This window comes from Scyliorhinus torazame, chromosome 6 (assembly GCF_047496885.1).
Source record: "Scyliorhinus torazame isolate Kashiwa2021f chromosome 6, sScyTor2.1, whole genome shotgun sequence".
Lineage (NCBI taxonomy): Eukaryota > Metazoa > Chordata > Chondrichthyes > Carcharhiniformes > Scyliorhinidae > Scyliorhinus > Scyliorhinus torazame.
Genome location: NC_092712.1, coordinates 243,773,198 through 243,789,049, shown reverse-complemented (window position 1 = coordinate 243,789,049; position 15,852 = coordinate 243,773,198). Strand labels below are relative to the sequence as shown.

The window sequence follows — 15,852 nt, the reverse complement described above, 5'->3', positions numbered from 1 at the left end:
AGCCAACTGAGGTAGCCAACCTCCATTTTGTGGTTAGTGGCAAAGGACCAGTGCTCACGATTAGACATATCATGACTTTTGAGTGGGTAATTGGAAATCATTTTCAGTGCAGCACTCTCTCCATTGGGGTTCTGTGGAATGTGTGAACAGAATATGCATGTGTTCCTTTAACCAGTCAGATTGATAAATGTTCATTGAGATAACTAAGTAATATCAATTAAGAATGTAAATGTGCAGAAAGTGAAATAGGTGGGATTGAGAAAGATGAGACACAAATAAAAATTGAAGTCCTTCTATAAACTTCTGTACAATAATTTGATTCTGAAGGGATGTGAGTCTATTCTTGTAAAATGAAATTTGCAATGCCAAAAAAGTTGCTTGGCAGAAGTTGATTATATTAAAAACAAAAACCTGAATTAACCGGTCCTAACTTTCTCTGACACATTTAGTCGGTAGATGCGTCAATTTCATAAAAACAAATCACTGCGGATGCTGGAATCTGAAACCAAAGAGAAAATGTTGGAAAATCTCAGCAGGTCTGGCAGCATCTGTAGGGAGAGAAAAGAGCTAATGTTTCGAGTCCAAATGACCCTTTGTCAGTGCTTTGACAAAGGGTCATCTGGACTCAACATTGGCTCTTTTCTCTCCCTACAGATGCTGCCAGACCTGCTGAGAGTTTGCAGCAGTTTCTCTTCCTCAATTTCATGCTGTTCGTGCTGTTTATGTATTTTAAGGTATTTCAGTAAGGTACTGAAGCTTGTGGAGAAGCAATGGAAATTAGACGGCACCTTCCAGAGTTCAGCATTTGGCTGCGTGCGTGGTCACAAAAATCTTTATCTGATTTATTCCATAATAGCCTCGCTGTTAATTGGATTAGTGTTTGAACTGTGACCAGATGGCTAGATACAAATCACTGTGCAATATCACCTGACACCTCAAAGGAGTAGCAACATATTCCCAAGTGTGAGATTTGGAAGCATGGTATGTTGCCTGCCCGGTGCTAGGGTGCGGGACATCTCTGACCATCTTGAAAGGATACTGGAGAGGGAGGGGGAGGATCCAGTTGTTGTGGTCCATGTCGGTACCAACAACATCGGCAAGTCTAGGAAAGAGGACCTGTTTAGAGATTATAAAGAGCTAGGATTCAAATTTAAAAAAAAAAAAAAAAAAAAAAAAAAAAAAACAGGTCCTCAAGGGTCATAATCTCCGGATTACTGCCGAGCCACGTGCAAATTGGCATAGGGAGGCAAGAATCAGGGAAGTTAACCCGTGGCTGAGAGTGGTGTGGGAAAGAGGGGTTCCTTTTCATGGGACACTAGCATCAGTTTTGGGACAGGGGGGACCTATACCGTTGGGATGGTCTCCACCTGAACCGAGCTGGGACCAGTGTTCTGGCGAAAAGAGTAAATAGGGTGGTCAATAGGACTTTAAACTAGAGATTGGGGGGGGGGGGGGAAGGGAAAGTCAGGGAACCAAGAGGTGAAGTAATCAGTGGGGAGCGTAGCTGCTTAGGAATACAAAAAAGCACGAAAAGACAAAACTCAGGAGAGGTTACGATAGTCCCCATCCCACAAAATATGACAGTGTATGGAAAGGCTCAGTAAACCAAGGTCCACCACACTAAGAAAACAAAAAGGGACGGTCAATAGAGAATTAAAAGTGCTATATTTAAATGCGCGCAGTGTACGGAACAAGGTATATTAGCTTGTGGCCCAGATTGTGACTAGTAGGTATGATGTGGTAGGCATCACAGAGACATGGTTGCAGGGGGTTCAGGACTGGCATTTAAACATCCAGGGATTCACAACCTATCGAAAAGACGGAGGTGGGCAGAGGGGGCGGGGTTGCCTTGTTAATTAGGAATGAAATTAAATCAATAGCACTAAATGACATAGGGTCAGATGATGTGGAGTCTGTGTGGGTAGAGTTGAGGAACCACAAAGGCAAAAAAACCATAATGGGAGTTGTGTACAGGCCTCCTAACAGTGGCCAGGACCGGGGGCACAAAATGCACCACAAAATAGAAAGTGCATGTCAGAAAGGCAAGGTCACAGTGATCATGGGGGACTTCAATATGCAGGTGGACTGGGTAAATAATGCTGCCAGTGGACCCAAGGAAAGGGAATTCATTGAATGTTTACAGGAAGGCTTTTTGGAACAGCTTGTGATGGAGCCCACAAGGGAACAGGCCATTCTGGACTGAGTGTTATGTAATGAGCCAGACTTGATTAAAGATCTTAAAGTAAGGGAGCACTTAGGAGGCAGTGATCATAATATGGTAGAATTCAATCTCCAATTTGAAAGAAAGAAGGTAGAATCAGATGTAAAGGTGTTACAGTTAAATAAAGGTAACTACAGGGGCATGAGGGAGGAACTGACGGAAATCGACTGGGAGCAGAGCCTAGTGGGAAAGACAGAACAGCAATGGCAGGAGTTTCTGGGAGTAATTGAGGACACAGTACAGAGGTTCATCCCAAAGAAAAGAAAGGTTATCAGGGGGGGGATTTGGCAGCCATGGCTGACAAAGGAAGTTAGGGAATGCATCAAAGCAAAAGAGAAAGCCTATAATGTGGCAAAGAGTAGTGGGAAGTCAGAAGATTGGGAAGGCTACAAAAACAAACGGAGGATAACAAAGAGAGAAATAAGGAAAGAGAGGATCAAATATGAAGGTAGGCGAGCCAGTAACATTAGGAATAATAGTAAAAGTTTCTTTAAATACATTAAAAACAAACGGGAGGTAAAAGTTGACATTTGGCCGCTCCAACATGACGCTGGTAATTTTGTGATGGGAGACCAGGAAATAGCTGAGGAACTAAATAAGTACTTTGCGTCAGTCTTCACAGTAGAAGACATGAGTAATACCCCAACAATTCCGGAGAGTCAGGTGGCAGAGTTGAATATGGTAGCCATCACAAAGGAGAAAGTGCTAGAGAAACTAGGAGGTCTAAAAATTGATAAATCTCCGGGCCCAGATGAACTACATCCTAGAGTTCTAATGGAGATAGCTGAAGAAATAGTGGAGGCATTAGTTATGATCTTTCAAAAGTCACTGGAGTCGGAAAGTCCCAGAGGATTGGAAAATCGCTGTTGTAACCCCCCTGTTCAAGAAGGGAACAAGGAAATAGATGGAAAATTATAGGCCAATTAGCCTAACCTCGGTTGTTGGCAAGATTCTAGAATCCATTGTTAAGGATGAGATTTCTAAATTCTTGGAAGTGCAGGGTCAGATTAGGACAAGTCAGCATGGATTTAGTAAGGGGAGGCCGTGCCTGACAAACCTGTTCGAGTTCTTTGAAGAGATAACAAATAGGTTAGACCAAGGAGAGCCAATGGATGTTATCTACCTTGACTTCCAAAAGGCCTTTGATAAGGTGCCTCACGGGAGACTGCTGAGTAAAATAAGTACTATTGTGGAAGGTAAAGTACTAACCTGGATTGACGACTGGCTGTCAGGCAGAAGGCAGAGAGTTGGGATAAAAGGTTCTTTTTCGGAATGGCAACCGGTGACGAGTGGTGTCCCGCAGGGTTCAGTGTTGGGGCCACAGCTGTTCTCTTTATATATTAACGATCTAGATGACGGGACTGGGGGCATTCTGGCTAAGTTTGCCGATGATACAAAGATAGGTGGAGGGGCAGGTAGTATGGAGGAGGTGGGGAGGCTGCAGAAAGATTTAGACAGTTTAGGAGAGTGGTCCAAGAAATGGCTGATGAAATTCAACATGGGCAAGTGCGAGGTCTTGCACTTTGGAAAAAAGAATAGAGGCATGGACTATTTTCTAAACGGTGACAAAATTCATAATGCTGAAGTGCAAAGGGACTTGGGAGTCCTAGTCCAGGATTCTCTAAAGGTAAACTTGCAGGTTGAGTCCGTAATTAAGAAAGCAAATGCAATGTTGTCATTTATCTCAAGAGGCTTGGAATATAAAAGCAGGGATGTACTTCTGAAGCTTTATAAAGCATTAGTTAGGCCCCATTTAGAATACTGTGAGCAATTTTGGGCCCCACACCTCAGGAAGGACATACTGGCACTGGAGCGGGTCCAGCGGAGATTCACACGGATGATCCCAGGAATGGTAGGCCTAGCATACGATGAACGTCTGAGGATCCTGGGATTATATTCATTGGAGTTTAGGAGGTTGAGGGGAGATCTAATAGAAACTTACAAGATAATGAATGGCTTAAATAGGGTGGATGTAGGGAAGTTGTTTCCATTAGCAGGGCAGACTAGGACCCGGGGGCACAGCCTTAGAATAAAAGGGAGTCACTTTAGAACAGAGATGAGGAGAAATTTCTTCAGCCAGAGAGTGGTGGGTCTGTGGAATTCATTGCCACAGAGGGCGGTGGAGGCCGGGACGTTGAGTGTCTTTAAGACAGAAGTTGATAAATTCTTGATTTCTCAAGGAATTAAGGGTTATGGAGAGAGGGCGGGTAAATGGAGTTGAAATCAGCCATGATTGAATGGTGGAGTGGACTCGCTGGGCCGAATGGCCTTACTTAGAACATAGAACAATACAGCGCAGTACAGGCCTTTCGGCCCACGATGTTGCACCGAAGCAAAAGCCATCTAACCTACACTACGCCATTATCATCCATATGTTTATCCAATAAACTTTTAAATGCCCTCAATGTTGGCGAGTTCACTACTGTAGCAGGTAGGGCATTCCACGGCCTCACTACTCTTTGCGTAAAGAACCTACCTCTGACCTCTGTCCTATATCTATTACCCCTCAGTTTAAAGTTATGTCCCTTCGTGCCAGCCATTTCCATCCGCGGGAGAAGGCTCTCACTGTCCACCCTATCCAACCCCCTGATCATTTTGTATGCCTCGAAGTCTCCTCTTAACCTTCTTCTCTCCAACGAAAACAACCTCAAGTCCATCAGCCTTTCCTCATAAGATTTTCCCTCCATACCAGGCAACATCCTGGTAAATCTCCTCTGCACCCGCTCCAAAGCCTCCACATCCTTCCTATAATGCGGTGACCAGAACTGTACGCAATACTCCAAATGCGGCCGTACCAGAGTTCTGTACAGCTGCAACATGACCTCCTGACTCCGGAACTCAATCCCTCTACCAATAAAGGCAAACACTCCATAGGCCTTCTTCACAACCATATCAACCTGGGTGGCAACTTTCAGGGATCTATGTACATGGACACCTAGATCCCTCTGCTCATCCACACTTTCAAGAACTTTACCATTAGCCAAATATTCTGCATTCCTGTTATTCCTTCCAAAGTGAATCACCTCACACTTCTCTACATTAAACTCCATTTGCCACCTCTCAGCCCAGCTCTGCAGCTTATCTATATCCCTCTGTAACCTGCTACATCCTTCCACACTATCGACAACACCACCGACTTTAGTATCGTCTGCAAATTTACTCACCCACCCTTCTGCGCCTTCCTCTAGGTCATTGATAAAAATGACAAACCGCAACGGCCCCAGAACAGATCCTTGTGGTACTCCACTTGTAACTGAACTCCATTCTGAACATTTCCCATCAACCACCACCCTCTGTCTTCTTTCAGCTAGCCAATTTCTGATCCACATCTCTAAATCACCCTCAATCCCCAGCCTCCGTATTTTCTGCAATAGCCTACCGTGGGGAACCTTAGCAAACGCTTTGCTGAAATCCATATACACCACATCAACTGCTCTACCCTCGTCTACCTGTTCAGTCACCTTCTCAAAGAACTCAATAAGGTTTGTGAGGCATGACCTACCCTTCACAAAGCCATGCTGACTATCCCTGATCATATTATTCCTATCTAGATGATTATAAATCTTGTCTCTTATAATCCCCTCCAAGACTTTACCCACTACAGACGTGAGGCTCACCGGTCTATAGTTGCCGGGGTTGTCTCTGCTCCCCTTTTTGAACAAAGGGACCACATTTGCTATCCTCCAGTCCTCTGGCACTATTCCTGTAGCCAATGATGACATAAAAATCAAAGCCAAAGGTCCAGCAATCTCTTCCCTGGCCTCCCAGAGAATCCTAGGATAAATCCCATCAGGCCCCGGGGACTTATCTATTTTCAGCCTGTCCAGAATTGCCAACACCTCTTCCCTACGTACCTCAATGCCATCTATTCTAATAGCCTGGGTCTCAGCATTCTCCTCCACAACATTCTCTTTTACCTGAGTGAATACTGACGAAAAATATTCATTTAGTATCTCGCCTATCTCTTCAGACTCCACACACAACTTCCCATCCCTGTCCTTGACTGGTCCTACTCTTTCCCTAGTCATTCGCTTATTCCTGACATACCTATAGAAAGCTTTTGGGTTTTCCTTGATCCTTCCTGCCAAATACTTCTCATGTCCCCTCCTTGCTCGTCTTAGCTCTCTCTTTAGATCCTTCCTCGCTACCTTGTAACTATCCATCGCCCCAACTGAAACTTCACACCTCATCTTCACATAGGCCTCCTTCTTCCTCTTAACAAGAGATTCCACTTCTTTGGTAAACCATGGTTCCCTCGTTCGACGCCTTCCTCCCTGCCTGACCGGTACGTACTTATCAAGAACACGCAGTACCCGCTTCCTGAATTACTAATGCTCTGCTCCTCTTCCCCCCTTCCCTTCTGAGCAACAGGGACAGACTCCGTGCCAGAGGCCCGTACCCCATGGCTTACCCCCTGGTAAGTCATCCCCCCCCCCCACAAGTATCCAAAGCGGTATACTTGTTTCTCAGGGGAACGACCGCAGGGGATCCCTGCACTGACTGCTTTTTCCCAGTCCCTCTTACAGTTACCCATCTATCTCCAATCTTTGGTGTAACTAATTCCCTGAAGCTGCTATCTATGACCCCCTCTGCCTCCCGAATGATCCGAAGTTCTTCCAGCTCCAGTTCCCTAACTCGGTCTTGGAGGAGCTGGAGATGGCAGCACTTCCTGCAGGTAAAATCAGCAAGGACACTAACTGCATCCCTCACCTCAAATATCCTGCAGGAGGAACATTGCACTCCCTTCCCTGCCATTCCTCTAACTTTCTACCAAGATCTGGCTAACAACTAAATTACTTTTTTTTTTTTATTTATAAAAAAAAAAAATAATAAAATATGGTACTTGCCTCACACCAATGGGTTTTATTATTCGGCTAGAGGAGGAGGGCGGGTGGGAGACACTACACGTGTAGTGTCTCGGGTTTCCTCTCCACCAGAATTTATTGGTGAGGGTCTTCCCAGAAGTCCGCGGATCGACTTCCTGTTCCCGCCTTAAACACTAAAATTTAAAAAAAAAACAACAGCAAAGAGGGACCGAAAACGGGACCAGGTAAGTGTTTTTAAAGGAGAGACTTACCTCCCAGAAATCACTTCCGCACTGCCCCCGCTGAAATGGACTAGCTCCGCTCCTGCTGAAATCGACTGGGCCTGCAAGGTAAGGAAGTTGTTAATCAGTACTTACCTCACCCAGGCAGCGACCTTTTAAACTGTCCGCTCTGCCTCGCAGCTCCCGCGCTTTTTCAAACTCCCGCGCTGTTTCTAAGGTCCCGGCTCTCTCTCTCTCCCTAACTAACAGCTGACCTGCAAGGTAAGGAAGTTGTTAATCCGCTCCTATGTCTTATGGTCTTATGGAAGGGAACTTGGAGATGGTAGATTTCCCACATACAGGAATTCCTCCTGAAGCTCTCTTCCCTGCTAACTCTTGACCCCACCCCCTTTTAATAAGCGTGTTAAAAGGTTAGTGAAAAAAGTAGTTTTGTTATCTTCCTTAATCTTCCCTTTTGTGACATTTGCAGATTTTGATAATGCTCTTCTGATGTGCCTTTTGATTATATTAAAGGGCCTAGAGTCATAGAAGTTTACAGCATGAAAACAAGCCCGTCAGCCCAACTTGTCCATGCCGCCCAGTTTTTACCACTAAGATAGACCCAATTGCCCGCATTTGGCCCATATCTCTCTCTACCCAGCTTTCCCATATAATGTCTAAATGCTTTTTAAAAGAGAAAATTGTAGCCGCCTCTACTACTGCCTCTGGCAGCTCGTTCCAGACATTGAAAATATTGCCCCTCTGGACCCTTTTGTATCTCTCCCATCACCTTAAACCCATGTCCTCCAGTTTTAGACTCCCCTACCTTTGGAAAAAGGTGTTGATTATCTACCTCATCTAGACCTCCACAAGATCACCCCCTAAGCCTCCTACGCTCCAGGGAAAAAAGTCCCAGTCTATCCAGCCTCTCCTTATAACTCAAACCATCAAGTCCCGGTAGCATCCTAGTAAATCTTTTCTGCACTCTTTCTAGTTTAATAATATCCTTTCTATAATAGGATGATCAGAAATGTACACAGTATTCCAAGTGTGGCCTTACAACTTCAGCAAGACGTCCCAACTCCTGTATTCAACGTTCTGACCAATGAAACCAAGCATGCCGAATGCCGCCTTCGCCATCTTATCCACTGTGACTCCACTTTCAAGGTCTATAAACCTGTACCCCTAAATCTTTGTTCTATAACTCTCCCCAACTCCGGACCATTAACGGAGTAGATCCTGCCCCAATTCAATCTACCAAAATACATCACCTCACATTCATCCAAAGTAAACTCCATCTATTCCTCATCGGCCCACTGCCCCAACTGACCAAGATCCCGTTGCAATCCTTTTTTAAAAATAATTTTTATTGAAGGTTTTCATAAAATATCAATAACAAAATGAGAAAGAAAAAAGAACCCAACAAGTACAAAACACAACTTAAAAAACGCAACCCCCCCCCTCCCCCTGTACATAAATAATAAATTAACATTAACACCCCAACTTAACACAACAGGTGTATACACCCCCTCAAACCCTCCAGTGTAAATAACATAAACAAAAATAAAGTAACCCCCCTGAGCTGCTGCTGCCATTGACCAATGTCTATCGTTCTGCCAGAAAGTCTAAGAACAGTTGCCACCCCCTAAAGAACCCTTGTACCGACCCTCTCAAGGCGAATTTCACCCTCTCCAATTTAATGAACCCTGCCATATCGCTGATCCAGGATTCCATGCTTGGGGGGCCTCGCATCTTTCCACTGAAGGAGAATCCTTCGCCGGGCTACTAGGGGCGCAAAGGCCAGAATTCCGGCCTCTTTCGCCTCCTGCACTCCTGGCTCCCCTGCCACCCCAAATATTGCGAGCCCTCAGCCCGGTTTGACCCTGGATCCTACCACCCTTGACACCGTCCTCGCTACGCCCTTCCAAAATTCCTTCAGTGCTGGGCATGCCCAGAACATATGGGTGTGATTTTCTGGGCTCCCTGAGCACCTAACACCTGTCCTCACCCCCAAAGAACCGGCTCATCCTTGTCCCGGCCATGTGTGCCCTGTGCAGCACCTTAAACTGTATGAGGCTGAGCCTCGCGCACGAAGAGGAAGCGTTCACCCTCCCTGGGGCATCTGCCCACGTCCCCTCTTCGATCTCCTCTCCCAACTCCTCCTGCCACTTGCCTTTCAACTCCACCACCGAGGTCTCCTCCTCCTCCTGCATCACCTGGTAAGTTTCCGAGATCTTCCCCACTCCCACCCACCCCCCGAGAGCACCCTGTCCTGTACTGTGTGTGGCGGTAGCCGCGGGAATTCCACCACTTGCCGTTTGGCAAACGCCCTTACCTGTAAATACCTGAAGGTGTTCCCCGGCGGGAGCCCGTACTTCTCCTCCAGCTCACCCAAGCTCGCAAACTTCCCATCCACAAACCAGTCCCCAAACTTTCGTATCCCTACCCTGTGCCACCCCGGAAATCCTCCACCTGTTCTTCCTGGGTCCACGCCGAGGCCCCAACTCCTCCTCCCCCCCCCCCCCCCAATGCCGCCTCCACTGCCCCCAAATTTTGAGGGCTGCCACCACCACCGGGCTCGTGGTATACCTCCTTGGAGGGAGCGGCAGTGACGCCATTGCCAGCACCCCCAGACTCGTGCCCACACAGGACGCCGTCTCCAGCCTCTTCCATGCAGCCCCCTCCCCCTCCATCACCCACTTGCACACCATCGTCGCATTGGCGGCCCAGTAGTACCCACAGAGGTTGGGCAGCGCCAGCCCCCCCCTCTCTCTACTCCGCTCCAGGAGCACCCTTCTCACCCTCGGAGTCCCTCGCGCCCACACAAACCCCATTATACTCCTGTTAACCGGCCTGAAAAAAGCCTTCGGGATAAACACTGGGAGGCACTGGAACAGGAACAAAAATCTTGGGAGCACCGTCATTTTGATTGACTGCACCCTACCCGCCAAGGACAGCGGCAACGCGTCCCACCTCTTGAACTCCTCCTCCGTTTGCTCCACCAGCCTTGTAAAGTTAAGCCTATACAGGGCCCCCCAACTCCTGGCCACCTGGACCCCCAAATATCTGAAGCTCTTCTCCGCCCTTTTTAGTCGGAGCTCGCAATCCCCCTCTCCTGATCCCCTAGCTGAACTACGAACAGCTCGCTCTTCCCCATATTGAGCTTGTACCCCGAAAAGTCCCTGAATTCCCTAAGGATCTTCATTACCTCTGGCATTCCTCCCACCGGGTCCGCCACACACAGCAGCAGGTCGTCTGCATAAAGCGACACCCTATGCTCCTCCCCACCCCGCACCAACCCCTCCAGTTCCTCTACTCTCTCAGTGCCATAGCCAGGTGTTCAATCGCCAGTGCGAAGAGCAGGGGGGACAGGGGACACCCCTGTCTCGACCCTCGGTGCAACCGAAAGTACTCGGACCTCCTCCTATTTGCGGCCGCACTCTCCATCGGAACCTCACAACAGCCTAACCCACCTGACAAATCCCTCCCCAAACCCGAACCTCTTCAGCACCTCCCACAGGTACCCCCACTCTACCCTATCAAAGGCTTTCTCAGTGTCCATCGCCACCATTATCTCCGCCTCCCCCTCTCTCGCCGGCATCATGATAACGTTCAAAAGCCTCCGCACATTTGCGTTCAACTGTCTCCTCTTCACAAACCCCGTCTGGTCTTCATGGATGATCTGCGGCGCACAATCCTCAATCCTCATGGCCAAGACCTTCACCAGCACCTTAGGAATTCCAAGGAAATTTAGCAAGGAAATCGGTCTGTAAGACCCACATTGCAGGGGATCTTTGTCCCGCTTCAGGATCAAGGAGATCAGTGCCCGGGACATTGTCGGGGGTAAAGCCCACCCCCCTCCCTTGCCTCCTTAAAGGTCCTAACTAACAGCCGGCCCAACAGGTCCATATATTTTTTTATAGAACCCGACAGGGAAACTGTCCGGCCCCGGTGCCTGCCCCGCCTGCATGCTTCCTATCCCTTTGATCAGCTCCTCCAGCCCAATCGGGGCCCCCAGTCCCGCCACCAGTCCCTCTTCCACCTTTGGAAACCTCAATTGGTCCAGGAAACGGCCCATCCCTCCCTCCTCCTGTGGGGGCTCGGATCGGTACAATTCCTCGTAGAAGTCCTTGAAGACTCCATTGATGCCAACCCCACTCCGCACCACGCTCCCTCCCCTGTCCTTAACTTCCCCGATCTCCCTAGCTGCGTCCCGCTTCCGAAGCTGATGCACCAGCATCCGGCTTGCCTTTTCCCCATACTCGTAAACCGCCCCCTGGGCCTTCCTCCACTGCACCTCTGCCTTCCTGGTGGTCACCAGGTCGAATTCGGCCTGGAGGCTGCGCCTCTTCCTCAACAATCCTTCCTCGGGCTCTTCCGCATACCTCCTGTCTACCCTCACCATCTCCCCCACCAGCCTCTCCCTCTCCCCCCGCTCCCTCTGCTCCTTGTGGGCCCTAATGGAGATCAGCTCTCCCCTCACCACTGCCTCCCATACCATCCCCACTCGGACCTCCCCGTTGTCGTTGGTCTCCAAGCACCTATCTACTGCCTCGGACCCGCTCGCTCACCTACTCGTCCGCCAACAGCCCCACCTCCAAGCCCACAGCGGGCGCTGGTCCCTCTCCTCCCCCATCTCCAAGTCCACCCAATGCGGGGCGTGTCCGAAATGGCTATTGCCGAATACTCGGTATCCTCTACTCTCGTTATCAGCGCCCTACTCAAAATGAAAAAGTCGATTTGAGAATAAGCCTTATGGACATGAGAAGAGATCCCGTTGCAATCCTAGATAACCTTCTTCACTGTCCACTATGCCACCAATCTTGGTGTCATCTGCCCACTTACTAACTTCCGAAATTCTCATCTATGTCAAGACAAGTTGACAGTGCCAGCATATTGCCCGAGCAACGACTGTAGAAACATTGAAAATAGGAGCAGGAGTCGCCCATTCGTACATTTTGAGCCTGCTCCACCATTCATTACATGTATGGCTGATCATCCAACTTACCCTACCTAATCCTATCCTCCTGCGCTAGGTTCATAGCCTTCACATCATTGGCTCTTACCTGGGCTGAGATGATTGCACTCCAATGACCATACCTGTTTTCATTTTGAGTGAATTTTGAGTTCGCGGATGCAGATCCCCCACCTTTAATTTTAACAGGGTTGCTTGATGTCACGCTCAGCTAATGCTTTCCTGATATCCAAGGCAGAATTCAGTTGTTTTGTCATTGTTGGGGCCAAAGTTGTATTGGGCCCTGGAGCAAAATGATCCTGGCAGTACCCAAACTAGGTATAATCAATTGGTTATTGGTCAGTGAGCATCATTTTGAAAGTGTCATCTTCCATCACTTTGCTAATTGAGAGTAGGCCTGTGGGGCAGCAATTGGCCAGAGTGGAATTGTTCTTTTCGTGGATACCTTTTTCCCCACTTGGGGTAGATGTGGGTGCTGTAGCTGTATTGGGATGGTTTGGTTAGGGATGCTGCTTATTCTGGAGCACTTATCACAGTAAGTCAGATGGGGTTTTGCCGTGGACTTGGTCTTTGGCGTATCTTCTACGCAAAGACATTTTCTTTATCATATTAACTGAACTGAATTGGCTGAAGACTGGTTTCTCAGATGGGAGGTACATAAGGAGCAGGAGGAGACAGGTCCTCTACTAATTTTGACTCCACTGTCATGATCCTGTATAAAGAACAAAATCCTTTAGTATGACTGAATCTGTGATGATATTCTGTTGTTGTGGATTAGTTTGACAGTGTTCTAGATCTACCATTTACATACCTGGTATATATTTCTACCATTATCCGAGTCATCTCCTTCCAAGGCTGCAATATCCTAATCTCATATTTCATAATTTAATCCTGATGGTAATAACCGGTCTTTTGGTTCAGGTAATATTCAAGATAATCTGCCATATTCTCACTGCATCTTGTAAGGATCATTCCTGTTGGTTTACTTTTTGAACCTTGGATATTTAATAGACATGTACCTTTAAACAGAGTAGAGGAAGTGAGGAGCTCCAAAAGTTACAAAATAGTACACTGTGCTTTGGAGGTTTAGATTTGGACAGAAGAGCTCCAACTTTCTGGCACCTGAAAGTTTGATTGGTTGGCTGGTGGCCAATGGATTGGCGAAAGACCTGTATTTTGCCCGGTGATGGTCAGTGATTGTGTTCTGTCAGGTGCAGAGAACCCAGGAAGCAAAATGCATCTGGCCGCTGAGAGAAGAAGCTGTGAGTTGTGCTCTCTCTTTCTCTCTCTCCAATAATGCTTCCTGCCTGTGGTTTCATAGAATTTACAGTGCAGAAGGAGGCCATTCGGCCCATCGAGTCTGCACCGGCTCTTGGAAAGAGCACCCTACCCAAGGTGAACACCGCCACCCTATCCCCACAACCCAGTAACCCCACCCAACACTAAGGGCAATTTTGGACACCAAGGGCAATTTAGCATGGCCAATCCACCTAACCCGCACATCTTTGGACTGTGGGAGGAAACCAGAGCACCCGGAGGAAACCCACGCACACACAGGGAGGACGTGCAGACTCCGCACAGACAATGACCCAAGCCAGGAATCGAACCTGGGACCCTGGAGCTGTGAAGCAATTGTGCTAACCACCATGCTACCCTCCATGCTACTGTGCTGCCCTAACTGAATCAGCAGAGAAGTTTTGAGATCCTGATGAATCTACAGTGGAAACCATTACAGACGGAAAGCAGGAACACCCCAACTGGAGGCCTAGACTTAAAAAAAAAATCAAACTGGAAGATGTCTATCTGAAACAATGGGCGAAATTCTCCCCCAACGGCGCGATGTCCGCCGACTGGCTCCGCATCTTTGGGGGCCGAGCCCCAACATTGAGGGGCTAGGCCGGCGCCGGAGGGATTTCCGCCCCGCCAGCTGGCGGAAATGGCGTTTGGTGCCCCGCCAGCTGGCGCGGAAATACGGCGCATGCGTGGGAGCGTCAGCGGCTGCCGACAGTTTCCCGCGCATGCGCAGTGGGGAGAGTCTCTTCCGCCTCCGCCATGGTGGAGGCCGTGGCGGAGGCGGAAGGGAAAGAGTGCCCCACGGCACAGGCCCGCCCGCGGATCGGTGGGCCCCGATCGCGGGCCAGGCCACCGTGGGGACTCCCCCCGGGGTCGGATCGCCCCGCGCCCCGCCCCCCCCAGACCCCGGAGCCCGCCCACACCGCCTGGTCCCGCCGGTAAATACCAGCTTTGATTTACGCCGGCGGGACAGGCAATTTCTGGGCGGGACTTCGGCCCATCTGTGCCGGAGAATTGAGTGGGGGGTCCTGCCAACCGGCGCGGCCCGATTCCCGCCCCCGCCCAATCTCCGGTACCGGAGACTTGGGCGGGGGCGGGATTCACGCCGGCCAACGGCCATTCTCCGACCCGGCGGGGGGTCGGAGAATGACGCCCAATGACTTTCATCTTTTCATATTATTTTCCTTTACACCCCTTTTTCCCCTGTGTTCGTCTGTTTTGTGTATGTGTGTATGTATATAGAGAGGATAGGGCAAGTTAAGAGGCTGTTGGGAATTCGATAATTGTTAACCAGTTGTATTTGCTGCATATTTAATTTTTATTAATAACAATAACTATAAATTGTTTACATTACCAGCCTGGTGAGTGTAGTTATTGGGCAACCAAAGACTTTCGGGTGCTTAGTCAAATTAATAATTAATTTCAATTATGTTACGACTCCAGGGACTGGAATTGACAGCGCACGAGCCCAGGATGGCGTAACAATGTATATAGATGAATTTCTGACTGATCATATGTCCATTCTCAATTCTCAATCTGTATTTACAGTTTAACTGCCTAATCATGCCGTTATGTTTATTGGAAATCTGTTCAATCTGGGTATATACGTGTATACAGAGAGTGGGGGGGGGGGGTAAATACATATTTTTAAAATGTGCAATATGAAAGTAAGGATATCAAATGGATGAGATGTAATGCTATGTATTTGTCATTTTGTTGTCTTGCAGTTAAAAATACCAGCTGATGATAAATTGGAGAAGTTTTGGATTGATTTCAATCTCGGAAGCCGCAGTATAACTTTTTTTATTAAAGATGATAGTCAAGACAGTGAGGTAATAATATTTATTGTCACAAGTAGGCTTACATTAAACACTGCAATGAAATTATTATGAAAATCCCCTAGTCGACACATTCCGGCGCCTGTTCGGGTACAGAGAGGGAGAATTCAGAATGTGCAAATTACCTAACAGCATGTCTTTTGGGATTTGTGGGAGGAAACCGGAGCACCCGGAGGAAACCCACACAGACGCCGGGAGAACGTGCAGACTCCACACAGACAGTGACCCAAGCTGGGAATCGAACCTGGGACCTTGGTGCTGTGAAGCAACAGTGCTAACCACTGCGCTACCGTGCTGCCCAAAGAAAGTGGCTGCACTGTCCAAAGTCATTTACTTTCTACATTAAAAGAGATTTAAATGTGCATACATCAAAACTAAATTGGTAATACTTATTCCAAAATTGTGAATCTTGGTCCAGTAACATCTTGCCTTGAAAAGTTTAATCTGTTTAAGTTGTTTAGTTTTAGACTGTCATCTCCACACTTGTTTACTGTCGTTC

At 48.0% G+C, this 15,852-nt stretch overlaps 1 protein-coding gene across 1 annotated transcript in view; it reads left to right on the top strand.

The window, feature by feature from the left end:
- Window positions 1–15,852, top strand: part of LOC140425861 (uncharacterized) — a 148,894-nt gene that overhangs the window by 76,240 nt on the left and 56,802 nt on the right. Inside the window, exon 6 of the mRNA XM_072510245.1 lies at window positions 15,243–15,347. Coding sequence (XP_072366346.1) covers window positions 15,243–15,347 — 105 coding nt within the window. The remainder of the gene's footprint in view (window positions 1–15,242; window positions 15,348–15,852) is intronic.